The sequence below is a fragment of the Geotrypetes seraphini genome, chromosome 9 (assembly GCF_902459505.1).
Source record: "Geotrypetes seraphini chromosome 9, aGeoSer1.1, whole genome shotgun sequence".
Taxonomy (NCBI): Eukaryota; Metazoa; Chordata; class Amphibia; order Gymnophiona; family Dermophiidae; genus Geotrypetes; species Geotrypetes seraphini.
Window position 1 is genome coordinate 168,645,415 of NC_047092.1, and position 18,431 is coordinate 168,663,845.

The following is an 18,431-nucleotide window of genomic DNA, read 5'->3' on the forward strand; positions in this document are numbered from 1 at the left end:
GTGGGTTCGATTCCAGCACCACTCCTTGTGACCCTGGGCAAGTCACCTAACCCTCCCATTGCCCCAGGTACCATAGATTATGAGTCCGTAGGGACAGATAGGGAATATGCTTAAAGTATCTGAATCTCTTCATAAAAGGTCATTAATAAATCTGAAAGAATAAATAAAAGCAGCCAGACTACAGAATCTAGTCACATGTGAGCTGATGCTCAGAGAGGAAAAAGAGTGAAGGAAGTGAAAGGTATCTTTTGAGATGTAATTAATTTTCTTGGAAAAACGTGGCTTTAGTACATACTGCATTATTCCGTTTTCCATAATAAACAGTTTCTTAGAATGATTTCACTAATCACCGTATTTGCCGGCGTATAAGACGTACCTCCTTTTTAAAAACAGCTTATAAGAAAAAAATAAAACACTTATACGCGTGTACAGTGCCGGGAGGGAGAGATGGAAAGATAGGAGAGTCAGCGGGGGTTCGGCTGGGCAGGGGGAAGCACTCCTGCCGGCAGGACTAGGGCTTATTTTAAGACCTACCCCAAAAATCATGCTAAGGCTTATTTTTAGGGAAATACGGTAACATCCAGCAAAGCCAAGACTTTGTCCTATTCTTTGAACCAGTGGCATGGAATGCGGGTAGCCGGACTTCCTGGTTTAAGTGGAAGGCCAAGACCATGTTTGGCAGAAAGGAAGGTACTGTGCGTAGCAAGATCCCTGCCTCCTTAAACCTGAGGAAAGGCTCTCTGAACGACAGAGGCTGCAATTCAGAGACCCTTCTCGCCGAGGCGATAGCTACCAAAAAAACCCCATCTTAACGGTAAGATCCATGAGCGACGCCTCTTGCAAGGGCTCATGCCAGGCCTTGCTGAGAGAATGCATAACAATGTTAAGATTCAAGTCGGAAATGGCCGTCACACACAGGAGGATGCAGTTACATCATTCCCTTCAAAAATCTTTCTACATCAAGATGTGAAGCCAAAGAAACTTTCTCCACTCGAGCCCTAAAGCAAGAGAAACCTGCCACCTGTACTTTGCGGGAACCAACCGCCATGCCCTTCTTTAGTCCTTCCTAAAGAAATGCCAGGACCACCGACAGCAGAGCCTGAAAAGGCTCCCCTCTGCTTAACAGTCTTCACAGTCTTAGCAAAAGCCACAATAGTTGCCGGTTTCTTAGATCTTAGGATGGTAGCTTGTATCTGGGTGTAGAATACAGGCCCCCAAAACAGCAGGAAGACAGGGATATGGAACTAATCAAAGACATTGAGAACATCACTTTACGCGGGGACACGGTTCTGCTAGGGGACTTCAATATGCCCGATGCTGATTGGAAGACACTTTCCGCTACTACCAGCGGCAGCAGAAGGCTTTTAACCTCCATAAAAGGGGCACGACTCAAACAAATGGTGCTGGAGCCCACCAGAGATCAGGCGACACTGGACCTGATACTCACCAACGGAGAAAGCGTTTCAGAAGTTTCGGTAGGCGATACACTAGCCTCCAGCGACCACAACATGGTATGGTTCAACATCAAGATAGGCTTCACTAGATCAAACATAGCAACAAAGGTCCTCGACTTTCGGGGCACTGACTTTAAACGCATGGGAGACTTCGTCCATCAGGCGCTACAAAACCAAGCTGAAACCAATAATGTAGAGGCTATGTGGTCAATCCTGAAATGCACCTTGCATGAGGCAACAAACCGCTATACAAAAACAGTAAGCAAACGACGGAGGAAGAACAAGCCCCAGTGGTTCTCTGCAGAGATCTCGGATCTTGTCAAGGAAAAGAAAAAAGCTTTTATTTCCTACAAGCATACTGGAAACAGAGTGGCAAAAGAAGACTATCTGACCAGGTCTAAAGCAGTCAAAGCGGCAGTCAGAGAGGCCAAGATTCAAACAGAAGAACAACTAGCGAAAAACATTAAAAAAGGGGATAAATCCTTCTTCAGATACATTAGTGACAGGAAACGAAACACAGATGGGATAGTACGTCTCAGGAAAACAGACGGGACCTATGCAGAAACGGATTCTGATAAAGCCAAACTAGTAAATGAATACTTTTGCTCAGTCTTTACTTGTGAGGCGCCGGGGACCGGTCCACAACTGCAGGCAAGGCAAACCTCGGAAGACCCGTTTCAAAATTTCAAGTTTACACCCAGCAGCGTCCATGGCGAACTATCAAAACTCAAGGTGAACAAAGCCATGGGACCGGACAATCTACACCCCAGGATTCTTAGGGAGTTGTGTGATGTCCTGGCGGAACCGCTATCCGTGCTGTTCAATCTTTCCCTAAGTACCGGAAAAGTTCCCATGGACTGGAAAACAGCTAACGTCATTCCATTGCACAAAAAAGGTTGCAGAACGGAGGCTGCGTCAGTCTCACCTCAATAGTGAGCAAACTCATGGAAAGACTTATTAAACACAAATTAGATACGATCCTGACCGAGGAGAATCTACAGGATCCCCAGCAGCATGGATTCACAAAGGGAAGGTCCTGTCAATCCAATCTGATCAGCTTCTTTGACTGGGTTACAAGGAAACTGGATATGGGGAAGTCTCTAGACATCGTGTACTTGGACATCAGCAAAGCTTTTGATAGCGTCCCGCACAGCAGATTGTTGAGCAAGATGACTTCGATGGGATTGGGAGTGATATTGACGACATGGGTCAATGACTGGTTAAGCGGTAGAATCCAGAGGGTAGTGGTTAACGGTACCCCCTCCAATACATTGGAGGTGACCAGTGAAGTGCCAAGGGATCGGTCTTGGGACCGATCCTTTTCAACATATACATAAGAGACCTGACTCAAGGGCTTCAAGGTAAAATAACACTATTCGCCGACGACGCCAAACTATGCAACATAGTAGATAACAGCACCTTGCCCGACAGTATGGAACAGGACCTGCTCTTATTGGAACATTGGTCCTCGACTTGGCAGCTAGGCTTTAATGCCAAAAAATGTAAGGTCATGCACCTTGGCAGCAAAAACCCGTGCAGAACTTACACTCTGAATGGTGAGACCTTAGCTAGGACTAGGGCAGAACGTGATTTGGGAGTAATCATTAGTGAAAACATGAAAACTGCCAAGCAGGTGGAGAAAGCTGCATCCAAGGCTAGACAAATGGTGGGATGCATCCGTAGAGGTTTCGTCAGCCGGAGGCCCGAAGTCATAATGCCCCTGTACAGATCCATGGTGAGACCTCATCTTGAGTATTGTGTTCAATTCTGGAGACCACATTATCAAAAAGATGTGCGGAGAATCGAGTCGGTTCAGCGAATGACCACCAGGATGGTCTCGGGACTCAAGAACCTCCCATATGAGGAAAGACTGAATAAACTGCAACTATACTCGCTCGAGGAATGTAGAGAGAGGGGGGACATGATTGAGACTTTTAAATATATCACGGGCCGCATCGAGGTGGAAGACGATATCTTCTTTCTTAAAGGACCTTCAACCACAAGAGGTCATCCGCTGAAAATCAAAGGTGGGCAATTTCATGGCGACGCCAGGAAGTATTTCTTCACCGAAAGGGTAGTTGATCATTGGAATGAACTTCCATTGCAGGTGATTAACGCCAGCAGCGTGCTCGATTTAAAAAAGAAATGGGATATGTATGTGGGATCTCTAGCCGGGTGAAGTCTGGGGGTGGGTCATTAGCGTGGGCAGACTTGATGGGCTACAGCCCTTTTCTGCCGTCATATTCTATGTTTCTATGACCACCTCACAGTAGCCCTTGCACACTAAGGCCGCATGCTCAAGAGCCAGGCCATCAGCCCAAAGCATTCTGGATCCCTCAAGGGCTACTGGACCCTGTGAGAGAAGAGTTGAATGAAGTGGCAGTTTGAGGCATCGTTCCTTCTGTAAACGGACCAGGCCCGCATGCCATGGCCCGAAAATAAACTGGAAGCAGAGCAGATTAGAAAGACACCTTCAACTCATGTGTAGAAAGAGAAAGAGCACAGGGCAGATATAGGGGAAGCGGAGCCAAAAAATATAGATGGCACTTTTTACACAAACTTATGAGGAGGTGAATAACCCACTGGTTCAAGACTCATGTGCCTTTTGCACTAGAAACTGCCTTGATATACTAACAACATGATTGGACTGTTGGATTCTGGCCTGTGCAAAATTTTGTACATCAAATATACTACATTAGAGAATGAATAGCCCCTTATGCTGAAGCTGGTTGGCTTCCACTGCCTTAGTTGGCAGCATGGAATAACACACAGCTTGTTTTGATGACTGCCTGGAGACCGTTCCTGGTAGAAAAAAACTCCTCTTGAACAGACTGGATTGCAAGCTTTTTTTTTAAAAAAAAAATACTTATTCTGCCCCCATCAAGTGGCCAAAATAATAAACTGGATGACTACACAAATCTCACTCATGCATATTCACTAGAGATATTTTGAAGGCCTGGCCAATTTCTCTATGCATAGCTGAATTAATCAGGTTTCACAAATAGTCAACGGCACTGGGACAGAACAGCTCTCCCAGAACTCAGAACCAGAGTTAGGTTCTGAGCACATGTGACCGTTCCTGGGCAGAGCAATCCCTCAGTCTTAGCTTAAAGCTCACGATTAGCTCTCAAGAAGGCTGGTGCGATTGTGCCCCATTAATTCCGCTTTCCTCAGTTAGAATACACATTTTTGTGGATATCTTTTGTTTCATGAGTAAATCGAGGAAAATTTTTGTTGTTTACCTGCGATTACATCACTTTCTGTTCCAAAGATAAAAAAGAAGAAAAATTTGACATCGATCTGTGAACATTTCTTAAGAAAGAACTGAATATTTCATGGGGTGTCCTAATTTTTTTAGGACTGTATATAACTGAAGGGAAGCAAGCGCTAAAGAGAACAGGGCTTTTTAGATGATATTCCTTCTTAAAACAGTCCAAGATGCTGGAAAAAGTCCTGGCATTTCTCTGCTTTTGGAAGTTAAAACAATCAGTCAAGAAAATAAGAATGGATTTGAAGAGCCAAGTTTTTAAACTCACGAGACTGCCCCGGGAACTTGCACAGCTATTTCAGATCACGGCTCCGCACGGGGGAGGAAAGAAGAAAAAATTGCTCCTGCCCTGCTTCAGTACTAACCACCAGGGTTCAAAAAAGGTGTGTTGTAGAGGGGTCCGGGAGTTGGGGTGTTTAACAGTTTGACAGGACGTGGGAAGGATCTCTCCTGTCCAGGCTCACTGCTGGACCACCAGGGCTTAAAGCAGGCCGGCGGAAGGCCTGCAATAGGTCTGGGGCGCGCGCAAACTTGAGGATCCGAACATAAACCGAGACCCTCGTTTTTGGGCCCCCAAATCTTGGTTTATACTCAAGTATAAAGTCCTACTACCAGTCCCATTATCATCACCACCACCCCTGCCCTAAATCATTCTCTTCAAACTTATCATGGGAATGCTCTGCACAACATTTACATTTTCCAGTATTGCCATCTGTTGCTCACCAAGAAACATAAGACTAGCCATATTAGGAAAGACCACTTTCTCACAATAAGGGTCATGTATTTCTCCTTTTCTTGGATTTCATTACACATCCAGGGTGGGTGGGTGGGGGAGGGAAATGTATTTTGAGGATTAAAATTACTTAATTATAATATTGTAATCGCATTATATGTCTTATTGTATTAATAATTGAGGAGGGTGGAAGAAACTGATTGCTTTATGTATTACTTGTGTAGTTAATAGTGCGTTTCATGCAGTATTTTTATGTTCAATTAATTGTATTGCACTGTCAAAGATTGAAAATCAATAAAGATTTAAATTAAAAAAAAAAAAAAATTAGTTAAATATTTAATTAAAAAAAAGGAAAGACCAATGGTCTAGCTAGGCCAATATCCTGTTTCCAACAGTGGCCAAACCAGGTCACAAAAGAACCCGACAGAATCCCAAAGAGTAGCAACATTCCGTGCTACTGATCCTAGGAGAAGCAGTGGCTTCCCCCATGTCTGTCTCAATAGCAGACTATGAACTTTTCCTCCAGGAACTTTTCCAAATCTTTTTTTCAACTCCGCTACGCTAAACGCTGTTAGCACATCCTCCGACAACAAGCTCCAGAGCTTAACTATTCTTTGAGTGTAAAAATATTTCCTCCTATTTGTTAAAGCTAGACTAATAGAAAAGGCAGCGCCTTGTATACACATATAGACTTTTTTTAGGTGGGTGGGGTGTTTAATCTTTTATTGTGCATATGTCGGCATCAGCAAAGAAAGGAGAACTTCACAGTAGAGCTGCCCGATTCTCGATTTGAATCGATTCTCCGATTCACTCTGGCTGAATCGATTCTTTTTTAAAATCGGCCTTACCGATTCAGTGGTCAGATCTCAGCAGCATCAGGACCGCGATCGGAATAATGATGAAGTCAGAGGAGGCCAGCCAGCCGGTAGAGGTAGTGTGTAAGACAAAGCACTGCTGGCTGGGAAGGTAGGAGTGGGGAAGGGGGGGTCGTGGGGGGAATGAGCAGAGAGAGACCAACAGCTGGGGGAGGGAAGGTAAGAGAAAAAAGACTGGACAGAAGGGGGGAATGAGTTAGAAAGGAAAGAGAGAGATACCTGATGGAGGGAGGGAGGGAGAGAAACAGAAACGGATATGGCAGTGGAAGGGAAGATACAGAGAAGGAAGATGGATGGTGAGCACAGAGAAAATGACAAAAAGGCCGGAAACCCTGCGAATTAGCAGAAGAGAAACAAAAACTAGAGCCTGGAACCAACATGATTTGAATAAAATGACCCGAAAACTAAAGGTAAAAAAATAAATACATTTTATTTCCTATTCTGTGATTCCAAATGTCAGATTTGAAATGTGTATCCTGCCAGAAACGGTTTTAGCAAGCGCAACCTAGGACCTAACAGAGAGAGAGGAAAAGACTTTTGTTTGTTTGTTTTGTTTACACCACAACACTGGGGTGGGGTTGGAGAGGGCGGGGTGGATGAAGAGGCTACAAAATAAATCTGCCACGATGTTTGGGAAAAAAAAAAAAACCCCGCCCAATTGGGCAGGAAATCAAATTGAAAAATCGATTCAAAAGAGCAAATCGAATCGAAATTTTTTTTTTCCTGGAACAAGCAGCACTACTGCACAGTAATCCGTAACAGATGCAATTATCCACTAGAGGGTGCCAGATTCCAATAACAATAGTTCAGGTAATTGATTCACAGTATGGAAACTCACCAGGTCCTCAACTTTGACTCTGCAAACGTTGCTAGTGATGCATTTGTCAGTCGGCAGAGTAACTAGCAGCTATGTTTAATTTATCCTCATTATAAACAGAATGGGAGGGCTTGGACTCAATGAGAACATTTCTTTTGGAAAAAGGAATATCTCAAAAGAGAACTTAAAATCATAAAATGTTTCTTCATTTTACAGAGTTTATGCATCTTGTGCAATGGATCTATACACTTCAGGAATTTTCTTTGGCTTTGCTGTTACACCTGTTTTAACTCACTCTTAAAACCGTGCAGAGTCATTATTCAAAAGGGTTTAACTGGGACGGAGATGTTTCTGTCCAGTAAAATCCTACAGAGTGAGCTGGTACCCAATATTCAGAGGCACTTAACTTGTAGAGGAAGGAGGGGCCTAGTGGTTAAAGCTAAAGCCTCAGCACCCTGAGGTTGTGGGTTTAAATCCTCCATTGCCCCAAGTACATTAGATAAGACTGTGAGCCCACTGGGACAGATCGAGAAAATGATCAAGTACCTGATTGTAAACCGTTTAGATAACCTTGATAGGCGGTATATAAATATCTAATCACATAATTATCTCCACTAACTGGCTATCCCTTAATCAACTTGGTTAGATGTGGGCTGGTCACAATTAACCAGTTTATGGCGATATTCGGTCCTCTAACTAGATAATTACCCGCATTAAGTTAGGACAATGAAACGGTTCATAGACAAAGGCGCGCCCAGACAACTGAGCGCAGCGCGGAGGTGCGCGCCGCTCAAACTTACTGTTTTTAGGGGTTCCGACGGGGGTTTTTGTTGGGGAACCCCCCCACTTTACTTAATAGACATCGCGCCGGCATTATGGGGGGTTTGGGGGTTGTAACCCTCCACATTTTACTGTAAACTTAACCTTTTCCCTAAAAACAGGGAAAAAGTTAAGTTTACAGTAAAATGTGGAGGGTTACAACCCCCCAAACCCCCCACAACGCGGCGCGATGTCTATTAAGTAAAGTGGGGGGGTTCCCTCCACGACCCCCCCTGTCAGAGCCCTAAAAACAGTAAATTTGAGCGGCGCGCACCTCCGCGCTGCGCTCAATTGTCTGGGCGCGCCTTTGTCCCGGCGCGCTTTTGACCTGACACCCAATGAAACAGCTGTCCAAACTTTGTGCTGCAAGTTAACCGGCCATCAGTGTGATTATCAGCCCAGTTAAATTTCCAGGTTGGTGGTCATGCCAAGACAGTCAATGCCTGGAGCTGCTCGTGCTCTGGTACTGAATATACCGATAATTAACTTAGCCCATGCCCAGAAGCAACTTACCAGCCACAGCTTGAATAATCGACCCCATGGCATGGCTCCATTTTCAAGATGGTGCTAGTTGTCTCCCTAAGAATCGACAATGGGCTCAAAAAGTTTGTAATGCTACCATCCAAATCCCATGGCATATCCAGCGAGAATATTTCTCCCTTCAGCGCTCTGCAACTTTTCTCAGTCACGGCCTGCTGTCTTAGCTGAGGCCTATTTGCTTCTGTTATGACCACCAGCAGCAGGCCACCGAGTGAATCCAAAGCAGTAACAGAAATAGAAAATTTAATGCACAATTAAAAATGCAATGGCCGACACAGCCACGTTTTGCATACATGTAACGAAACAAACACTCAGATAAGCCAAGTACTTGGGACTGAGCAGCTAAGTACTTGGCTTATCTGAGTGTTTGTTTTGTTTCATGTATGTTCTTTGTATTACCACACCTTTAGACACTGGGGAGTTTAGTGCTTTTGGTTTGATTTTGTCTCTACAGCTAGCAAAACCTTAGGTTTTTTTTCTCCCATGGGTGGAGTTTTTTCCTGGGTAAGTGCTAGCTGTAAGAGGAGCCAATGATAGGTCAGCTGTATAGCTGAATACAGAGGCTCTGGCGTTCCTGGTCGGGCCTGTAGCTCCGAGGCTCGTTTTGGATAAAAGGATTGTTTAATTTAGGTGAAGCCTACTCTCCCGAGTGTCTAAGTTATTTTGTCAGAGTAGGTTTTTGATGTAGTTTATTTAGCTGACATAAGTTACCTTGTGTGTTGTGCAAATAGTTTATGGTATGGCATACTATAGGGCAGTGGTCTCAAACTCGCGGCCCGGGGGCCACATGCGGCCCCCCCCCCAGGTACTATTTTGAGGCCCTCGGTATGTTGATCGTAATCACAAACGTAAAATAAAAGTTTCTTGCTCATATGTCTCTTTAGCTATAAATGACAATATTATTATTAATACTTAGTCAAAAGGAAAGATTTATAAACTATAAAAAGTTTTACCTCATGCAAAATTGTTAATTCTTTAATAAGACATTAACTATTTTTTTTGCAGCCCTCCATGTACCTACAAATTCAAATTGTGGCCCTGCAAAGGGTTTTGAGTTTGAGACCACTGCTATAGGGTATAGTATTAATTAGGTCTATTTTTAATAGAAACTCTCAGGCAACCAGAAATTACATTTATCCGGCATCTACCAATCCCCATGGGTGCCGGTTAACCAAGAGTCTACTGTATGTCCCCGAGACACTAAAGAATGTCCCCAGAGAGGACTATTCATTCAACTGACTCACAAAGGATACATCTCCAACACGACAAAGGGTTAGCGGATTGTTTTAAACACGGTAGCTGAGATCGTAGGAGAACAAAAAACATTTGTCGTTTTACCTTCTTTTACTTTCTTATGTTCAACTCTTTCCTTCTGCAACGATTTTTCTAATCGAGACCTGTGTTCATACACAACTAAAAAAAAAGAGAAGAAAAATGCACATCAAGAGCAGTTCTGACAAATCTCAATATCAAAAGACAAACGACGCTGTTTACAACTAATTTTGGCTCCTCTTGAAAACAATCAAATCATTCAAAACAGGAGTATTGACAAGGCCACGGTACTTATCACATGTCTATATCAAGGGTGGGCAACCTCCCTCCTCGAGGGCCACAACCCAGTTGGGTTTTCAGAATTCACCCCATGAATATGCATGAGATCTATTTGCAAACAACGGAGATGGTGCATGCCAACAGACTTCATGCGTATTTATTGGGGAAATCCTAAAAACAGAACTGGGTTGCAATCCTTGTGGACCGGGGTTGAGCACCCTGGTCTAGATACCTAACGTATACTTAAATATAAGTCAAGTTTAATACAATGAAAAACTATGCAATTTAATGTTCTTGTATGCCATCTCTACTTGGGCTACAGTAATGCAGTTGACATAGAACGTTGGCAATGCTCAGATTAGAACCCACCCCATCCATCTTTGGCCCTGACCTGGGCGAACATTTCAGGGCTGATTTTACAAATGGTGTCTCAAGTGTAGATGATGGTAGATGTTCTACCGCTGTCTCACCAGCCAATTGGGACACACTTTTAAAAAAAAAAAAATCCATGTAGCGCAGGACGTCTACAATATAGGCGCCTGACTCGTGCCTACGGAGGTGTCTAGGCAGGCCTACCGATGCCCAAAGCTGGCATGGCTTCCATTGAAAGTGGCACTAGGCGTCCATAAGCGTCCCCATGCATCTCCGTAGGCACGAGACAGTCCATTAGAAGAAGAAGAAAAACAAGAGACATGATTCTCTAAAGCAGTGGCTCCCAACCCTGTCCTGGAGGACCACCAGCCAGTTGGGTTTTCGGCATAGCTCTAATGAACATGCATGGAGCAGATTTGCATGCCTGTCACCTCCATTATATGCAAATCTCTCTCATGTATATTCAAACCTGATTGGCTGGTGGTCCTCCAGGACAGGGTTGGGAAACCACTGCTCTAAAGGACGCCGATGATTGACACGCGATCGTTGTCCTTCAGAGAATCGGGCCCTTCCTGTATGCCACGCTACAAGAAATGCTAAGCAAGGAAAAGAAACACACTCGTCTCGATTCTGCCAATATGCAACCTTCTGCCTCTTTAGCTAGTGATTTATCGGCTCTGCTTTTCGGTTCTGCGTTACAGCGGCATTACTAATCAGTCTCTGTCACTATTAACGCTTTGCTGTTCATCCTCCGTCAGTCAAGGTAAACGAATAGAGCAGAAGCAAGTGCAAAAGAGAGCAGCAGGGCAGATAATGAATATTTTCAAAATTACCAACGTGCCAAATGTCTGCAGAAAAATAATGAAAACGCAGAGTAACCCAGCGACGACCTGTTCTCAGACTCGGGATTCTGAAGCATCTCACGGACCAGAGAAAGTCAGTCCGAAGCAGATGAAAATGCACAGCACGGGTCGATCCTTTCCTGCCTAATGAAGGGAGGTTTCTGTGTCTGGCATTCGTGCAAACAGAGCAAGAAATGGGCTTTGAAGCCACCAGCACTGAAACATCCTCATCTTAGCCACGTTTTTCCAATATGTATATTTATTTTGCCATTTAAAAAAAAAAAAAAAGCAATTCAGATATTCCACTCAAGTAGGAAAAAGATAAATGGGGTGGGGGGGAGGGAGAGGGGATCTTGGACACGATGTCCCAGCATTCTAATTTTTCTGATTTAAAAAACCACACTGTTGTACGTACTATCAATAATAATAATAATAACTTTATTCTTCTATACCGCCACAATCTTGTGACTTCTAGGCGGTTTACAATCAAGAGTGCTGGACGTTCAGCGAAATACAATAAGTAGATATTCAGAGGAAATACAGAGATCAGAGACCTCAGGAGGCAATAGTATAGAAATACAATTTGCTGAGCGAAAATGTAATAGGTACATTTTAGTAGGTAATGTCCGACAGGACCTGTTGGGGATAAATAGCAACGTAAAGTTACGATAAGATGAAGATAACAGATTATATTTATAACAGTGCTGTAAGTTCAGGTGGAATAGGGAGGGGGGAGGGAGAGGGAAAGCGGGTCAATTGTTTAGGTATTTCTGGAACAGGTATGTTTTTAGGCGTTTCCTGAATTCCCCGTATGTAGTGGGCGAAAGCAGTTGGTCTAGGTCTTTGCCCCATAGGACTGCTTGGTGAGAGAGAAGGTGTTCGTGGTGTTTTTTCATTTTGCAGCCTCTAACTGGAGGAGAAATGAGTTTTGGGTGTGTGTGTTTCTCTTGAGTCTGTTATTAGAAAATGCGAAAAGGTCCGTTATGTACTTGGGGGTCAGGCCGTATAGTACTTTGAAGCAGAGGCAGGCAAATTTAAACCGTACTCGGGCTTCCGTTGGTAGCCAGTGCAGCTGCCAATAGTAGGGTGTCACGTGGTCGAATTTCTTCAGCCCGAATTTCTTCTGCTCACCGATATACATTTTGCTTCGTTTTATCCATCTTTAAGCTCTTGAATATCCAGTTGTAATATGAATAGTACAGTGGTGCATAGCAGCTTCAAAACTGCCCGGCCCTAAAAATCGGTGTCAGGTCAAAAGCGCGCCAGGACAAAGGCGCGTGCAGACAACTGAGCGCAAAGTGGAGGTGCGCGCCGAAGAAAATGACTGTTTTAAAGGGCTCCGACGGGGGGTGTGGGGGGGAACCCCCCCACTTTACTTTATACAGATCGCGCCGTGTTGTGGGGGGTTTGGGGGGTTGTAACACCCCACATTTTACTGAAAACTTCACTTTTTCCTAAAAAACAGGGAAACAGTTACGTTTCCAGTATAATGAGGGCGGTTACAATCCCCCAAACCCCCCCACAACGCCGCCTCGATCTGTATTAAGTAAAGTGGGGGAGGGTGTACCTCAACAAAACCCCCCGGAGCCTCTAAAAACACTCTTTTTCTTCGGCGCGCGCTTCTATGTTGCGCTCAGTTGTCAGCGCTCGCCTTTGTCTATGAACCCTAAAAATCAGCTTTCCTAACTGGAGAATCTATACCTTTACTTACTTCAGGGATAGCTTCATATCTTTTTCCCCGAGGTTAAGGCTCTTCAGCTTGGGAAAAAAAAAAGAGAGACGACTGAGGGGAGATAAGATTGAAGGTTATAAAATGCTGAGTGGTGTAGAACAGGTACAAGTGTACAGTACTCCCCCGATATTTGGAACCCCCGCGAATCTTGAAAAACCGCGAATACAGTTTTTCGTGGGGGAGACTGGAGAGGGCAGCGGGAGAGGCAGGAGAGAGCAGTTGGAGCACCGGCGAGTGAAGGAAATCACTCTCTGTATGCTCCGATCGTCTCTTCCTGTACTAAAGTCGGGCCTTACCAATCAGGCGCTGCGTGTCAAAGCAGCTCCCGATTGGTGAGGCTTGACTTTAGTACAGGAAGAAGCGGTCGGAGCATACAGCGAGTGATTTCCTTCACTTGCCGGCGCTCTGGCTGCCCTCTCCTGGTCGGCAGTTCGCGGTCAGAAAATAACGCAAATGACCGGGACCGCGAACCGCTGACCATGAATTCACGAGGGAGCACTGAATTACTGACAGGTTTGCCAGTTTTCTAATTAAAAATAAAAAAGACCCTCGCAGAACCAAAAATCGGCAGGAGGGATACCCACTCCCTCCTGCCAAGGCGACCCCTCCCACACCTGCAAAAATTGGCAGGAGGGACATTATTCTGACTGGAAAGGGGTCACGAGTGGCGTCAAGCAAGGGTCAGTGCTGGGACCACTGCTGTTCAATATATTTATTAATGACCTGGAAACAGGGACCAAGTGCGAAGTTATAAAATTCGCGGATGACACGAAACTCTCCAGTAAGGTTAGATCTGTAGAGGAATGTGAAGAACTTCAAGGGGACCTGAACAAACTGAGTGAGTGGACAAATAAATGGCAGATGAGCTTCAATGTAGAGAAATGTAAAGTTATGCACATAGGGAAAGGGAACCCGATGTACAACTACACAATGGGGGGGGGGTTGTTCTGGGGGAAGGCAACCTAGAAAAGGACTTGGGGGTTTTGGTAGATAGAACAATGAAACCGGCGGCACAGTGTGCAGCGGCCTCAAAAAAGGCAAACAGAATGTTGGGCATTATCAAAAAAGGTATCACTACCAGAACCAAGGAGGTTATCCTCCCGCTGTATAGGGCGATGGTGCGTCCGCATCTGGAGTACTGCGTTCAGTACTGGTCGCCGTACCTTAAGAAGGATATGGTGAAACTCGAGAGGGTCCAGAGAAGAGCAACAAAAATGATAAAGGGCATGGAGAACCTTCCATATGCTGAGAGGCTGGAGAAGCTGGGGCTCTTTCCCTGGAAAAGTGGAGACTTAGAGGGGATATGATAGAAACTTATAAGATCATGAAGGGTATAGTGAAGGTAGAGAGACAGATTCTTCAGACTGGCGGGGGCAACCAAAACTAGAGGTCACTCAAAAAAATTGAAGGGAAATAGGTTCAGAACAAATGCTAAGAAGTTCTTCTTCACTCAGAGGGTGGTGGACACCTGGAATGCGCTTCCAGAAGAGATGGTGGAGCAGAGTACGATTTGGGGTTTCAAAATGGGATTGGACGAGTTCCTGAAGGCAAAGGGGATTGAGGGGTACAATTAGAGGGTTACTATACAGTACAAAATGCTTTAGAGTAATAGATCACTTACAGGCCATTGACCTGGGAGGCCGCCGCGGGAGCGGACTGCTGGGAACGATGGACCTATGGTCTGAATCGACAGAGGCGATGCTTATGTTCTTATGAAGCATGCATCAATTTCCACTTTAGCTCCTAATATGGCTAGATTCAGTAAGCAAACCAATCGTGTACCGATAAGTTTGCGACCCCGGCCCGATTCACCTACCTGTCTTCCGACCATCTTCCGATCCGTGCATGCAAATGAGGGCAACGGCATGCAAAATAGGCAGGGATGCAATTCACTAAAGAAAACCCTGCAACACCGACTAGGATGGCCGATCAAAAAAAAGCGACTGCTGCGGACTAGTCGCTGAAGCCTTTTCCGGCTGCCCTGCCTTTTGCCGCCCTGCTCTCTGCCCTGTCAGCCCCTATCCTGCAGCCCCGAACACGCTGCCTGCCTGCCCCGACTCTCCCACCCTTCCCCGCACTGCAAGCCCGTGGTTTTAAACCACCGGCTTAGTCAACACGGATGTTTATTCTAGCATTTTAATTCTATCTTGGTAAGGAATCTATTTACTGACACAAAGAACACGTTGGTGGAAGTAAGTAAGGGTTTTTATTTATTTTATTTTTAAACAGGCAGGACACAAAAGTAAAAGAGAACCGATGCCTTGGTCTACGCACCCTAATGCCATGTGCTTGGTGCCAAGATTCCTAGCACAAGGTTGGCAATGGTGCTTCTTTATATGCCATGTCAACTGCAGGCTAAGTTTAGGGGCCTAGGTTGCCAAGTTACAACCCGGGATTGCCTCCTTCCCCCCCCCACCCCCGAACTTCAGAAGTATCAGCAACACATGCATTACATGCTGGCTCTTAAACGAAAAGAGAATTTGTCAAGCTCTGGCTTAATGAATACAGTGCTCACCTGAAAATCGCGGGGGTTCCATTCCAGGACCACCCGCAAATTTTGAAAAACCGCAAATGCGGTTTTGAGTACGTCAAGAGACAGGAGAGGGCAGATGGGGCACCGGCGGTACAGTAAATCATACCCAGTGTGCTCCGACCGCCTCTTCCTGTTACTAAAGTCAAGCTACACCAATCAGGAGCTGCTTTGACACGCAGCTCCTGATTGGTGTAACCCGACTTTAGTACAGGAAGAGGCGGTCGGAGCATTACATGAATTACTGAGTCCGCGATTCATGAACTGCGAATTCGCGGGGGAACACTGTACATAGGCCTGCTTTAAGAAATTCACCACTCATATATAACCTTTTTATTCATTTTTTTTTTTTTTGCTGGCCCCACTTCACCCCTAATTCTGCCTCCCAATATACACACATTTTGGATGGGTAAGCCCCCTCAGCAAATAATTGGAGCTCTGTCACTCACTGCCAGAGGATGTAGTAACATCAATTAGCATATCTGGGTTTAAGAAAAGATTTGGACAAGTTTCTGGAAGAAAAGTTCATAGTTTGCTATTAGATATGGCAAAAGCCACTGCTTGCTCTGGGATCGGTAGCATGGAACGTTGCTACTATTTGGGCTTCTGCCAGGTACTTGTGACTTATATTGGCCACCGCTGAAAACTGGATACTGGGCTAGACAGACCATTGGTCTGACCCAGAATGGGTTACAGTCTATATCTAGAGGAGCACGTTTGTGTGGTAAGTTTTGCACTTACTGAACCTTAAGCGCAAAAGTTATAGCATGCAACTCAAAAGGGGCGTGGCCATGGCAATGGCATGGGTGTGTCACGGGCGTTTTCAGGATTCAGGCACGATATTATAGAATAGGGTCATGTACCAGCCCAACTGCCATTAGTTGCACATTAACTGCCATGCCCAAAGTCAGGCACAAGATTCACGTTAAGCTAGCATTGTATAAAGGATGCTCCGTGCAAGACACTCTTTGAAGTGTTCCAGTTTAGTGCAGGTCTTCCTGGCGCCTAACCCTAGGGGCCATTTATAGAACTCCCCCCTTTGGCCATCTGTCAATGCATGTAACATGGTGTCTGTCCAAAGCGAAAAAGTTTTCCCACAGTGGCACAACCCAAACCCACCATCTTGTATTCCCAAATCCTCCAATCCAATCTCCCCTTAGCAGACCCTTGCCCAATTCCCACACGCCTGACCCTCCTCATCCAAGACTTATCTGGAGATCACCCTGGTAGTCTATTGATCCAGGGAACAAATGGTTCTTCTCTGCTACTGCCATGGATTGAAACTGTCCTTATGACCCCTTGTGGTAGTATCATGGAACTACCACTAGGAGTCAAATGTGCCATGTAAGGGCAATTACAAATCAGCCATACCCTGCTGCCAGCCATAACTACTCCCACAGCCTGTTCCTGCCTGTGCTAAGCAAAGAATGTAGGATTTTTACCATGCTGGCTGGATTTGGTATGTAGCAAGCCATTAGCACAAGTCCATGCAAACAGCTATCGTGTGGTAAAAACTATGTTAGTTATTTAATACAGCTTAAAAGACATGCCCCAAAATTATGCATATATATTAAGAGATTTATACAATCTCTTAAAATCTCTGGCCCCACGATCTATAGTCACCTTTGCTCAAAAACAGTCATACGAAAAGTTAATAATTAACACGAATGAGTTAAAAGGAAATTTGATTCTTTTTTTCACTGAATTAGGTCAAACACAATATACAGCAGCAGTTTTGCACGTGGGGACAATTAAAATACTGTAGTCGCAGAAAAAAATGTTTATACTTAATAATCAAATCACAGAACTAGTGCCTCTACCACCAGGAGACAAAAATCGCATAGAAGACCATTATTCTAGTGCTTTCCAAATGTATTTCCTTCCTTTATGGAATCTTTTCTTAGCTAGTACGATACACAAATGCATTTTATATTGGAAAGAAAGAACTAGAAATTCAAGACACACAAAAATGAAAACAGCACAAAGAAATGATTGTTTTCCCCTTCTACGTTCTTCGCAACTGCAGAAAAGCTTTTGGGAAGAGACATGTTGTTTTCGTTTATAAACCACTTTTATGTACGACAAGCAAAAATGAACACAGAAGCAGGGCACACGAGGTTGTCTTTGTAGCCAAAACAAAATCATTTAAATCTACTTTTCTTCTTGTAAAACTGTTCAGCACTTTAAAAAGAAGATGTACATATTTTTCCAATTCAGAGACCGACACAAAAATTTTGGGAGTAATGATAGATTCTGGACCGACAACGGATCAGCACAATATCGTATTAAACTGTTGTTTGGACACAAAGGGGGAACTTCATCAAGAGGTGCTAGCAGATTATGCACGCGCTAAATATTAACGATGCCCAGAGGAATATAATGGATGTGCCTCAAGGTTCTCTTCTTTGGCCTGTTCTTTTTAACATTTTTCTAAACAATATTAAGAACATAAGAACATAAGCAATGCCTCCACTGGGTCAGACCCGAGGTCCATCATGCCCAGCAGTCCGCTCACGCGGCGGCACCAACAGGTCCAGGACCTGTGCAGTAGCCCTCTATCTATACCCCTCTATCCCTTTTTCCAGCAGGAAATTGTCCAATCCTTTCTTGAACTCCAGTACCGTACTCTGTCCTATTACGTCCTCTGGAAGTGCTGATTTGCCTCTTTGCGGATGCGGATGAGACTAAAATCTGCACGAGAGTAGACATCCAGGATGGTGTGAATAACACGAAGAAAGACCTGGCGAAGCTTGAAGAATGGTTTGAAATTTGACAGCTAAAATTTAATGCTGAGAAATGCAAGGTCATGCATTTGCTCTGCAAAAACCCGAGGGAACGGTACTGATTAGGGAGTGAAGCGCTTATGTGCACGACAGAAGAGCGGGACTTGGGTGCAAA

The 18,431-nt window shown here is 44.6% G+C and overlaps 1 protein-coding gene across 4 annotated transcripts in view; it reads right to left on the reverse strand.

Moving 5' to 3' along the window:
* GOLIM4 (golgi integral membrane protein 4) overlaps nucleotides 1–18,431 on the reverse strand; it is a 114,118-nt gene that overhangs the window by 72,480 nt on the left and 23,207 nt on the right. For all 4 annotated transcript variants that reach the window (XM_033958662.1, XM_033958664.1, XM_033958661.1 and 1 more), the window contains exon 2: nucleotides 9,845–9,919. In XM_033958662.1, the coding sequence (XP_033814553.1) occupies nucleotides 9,845–9,919 (75 nt within the window). The remainder of the gene's footprint in view (nucleotides 1–9,844; nucleotides 9,920–18,431) is intronic.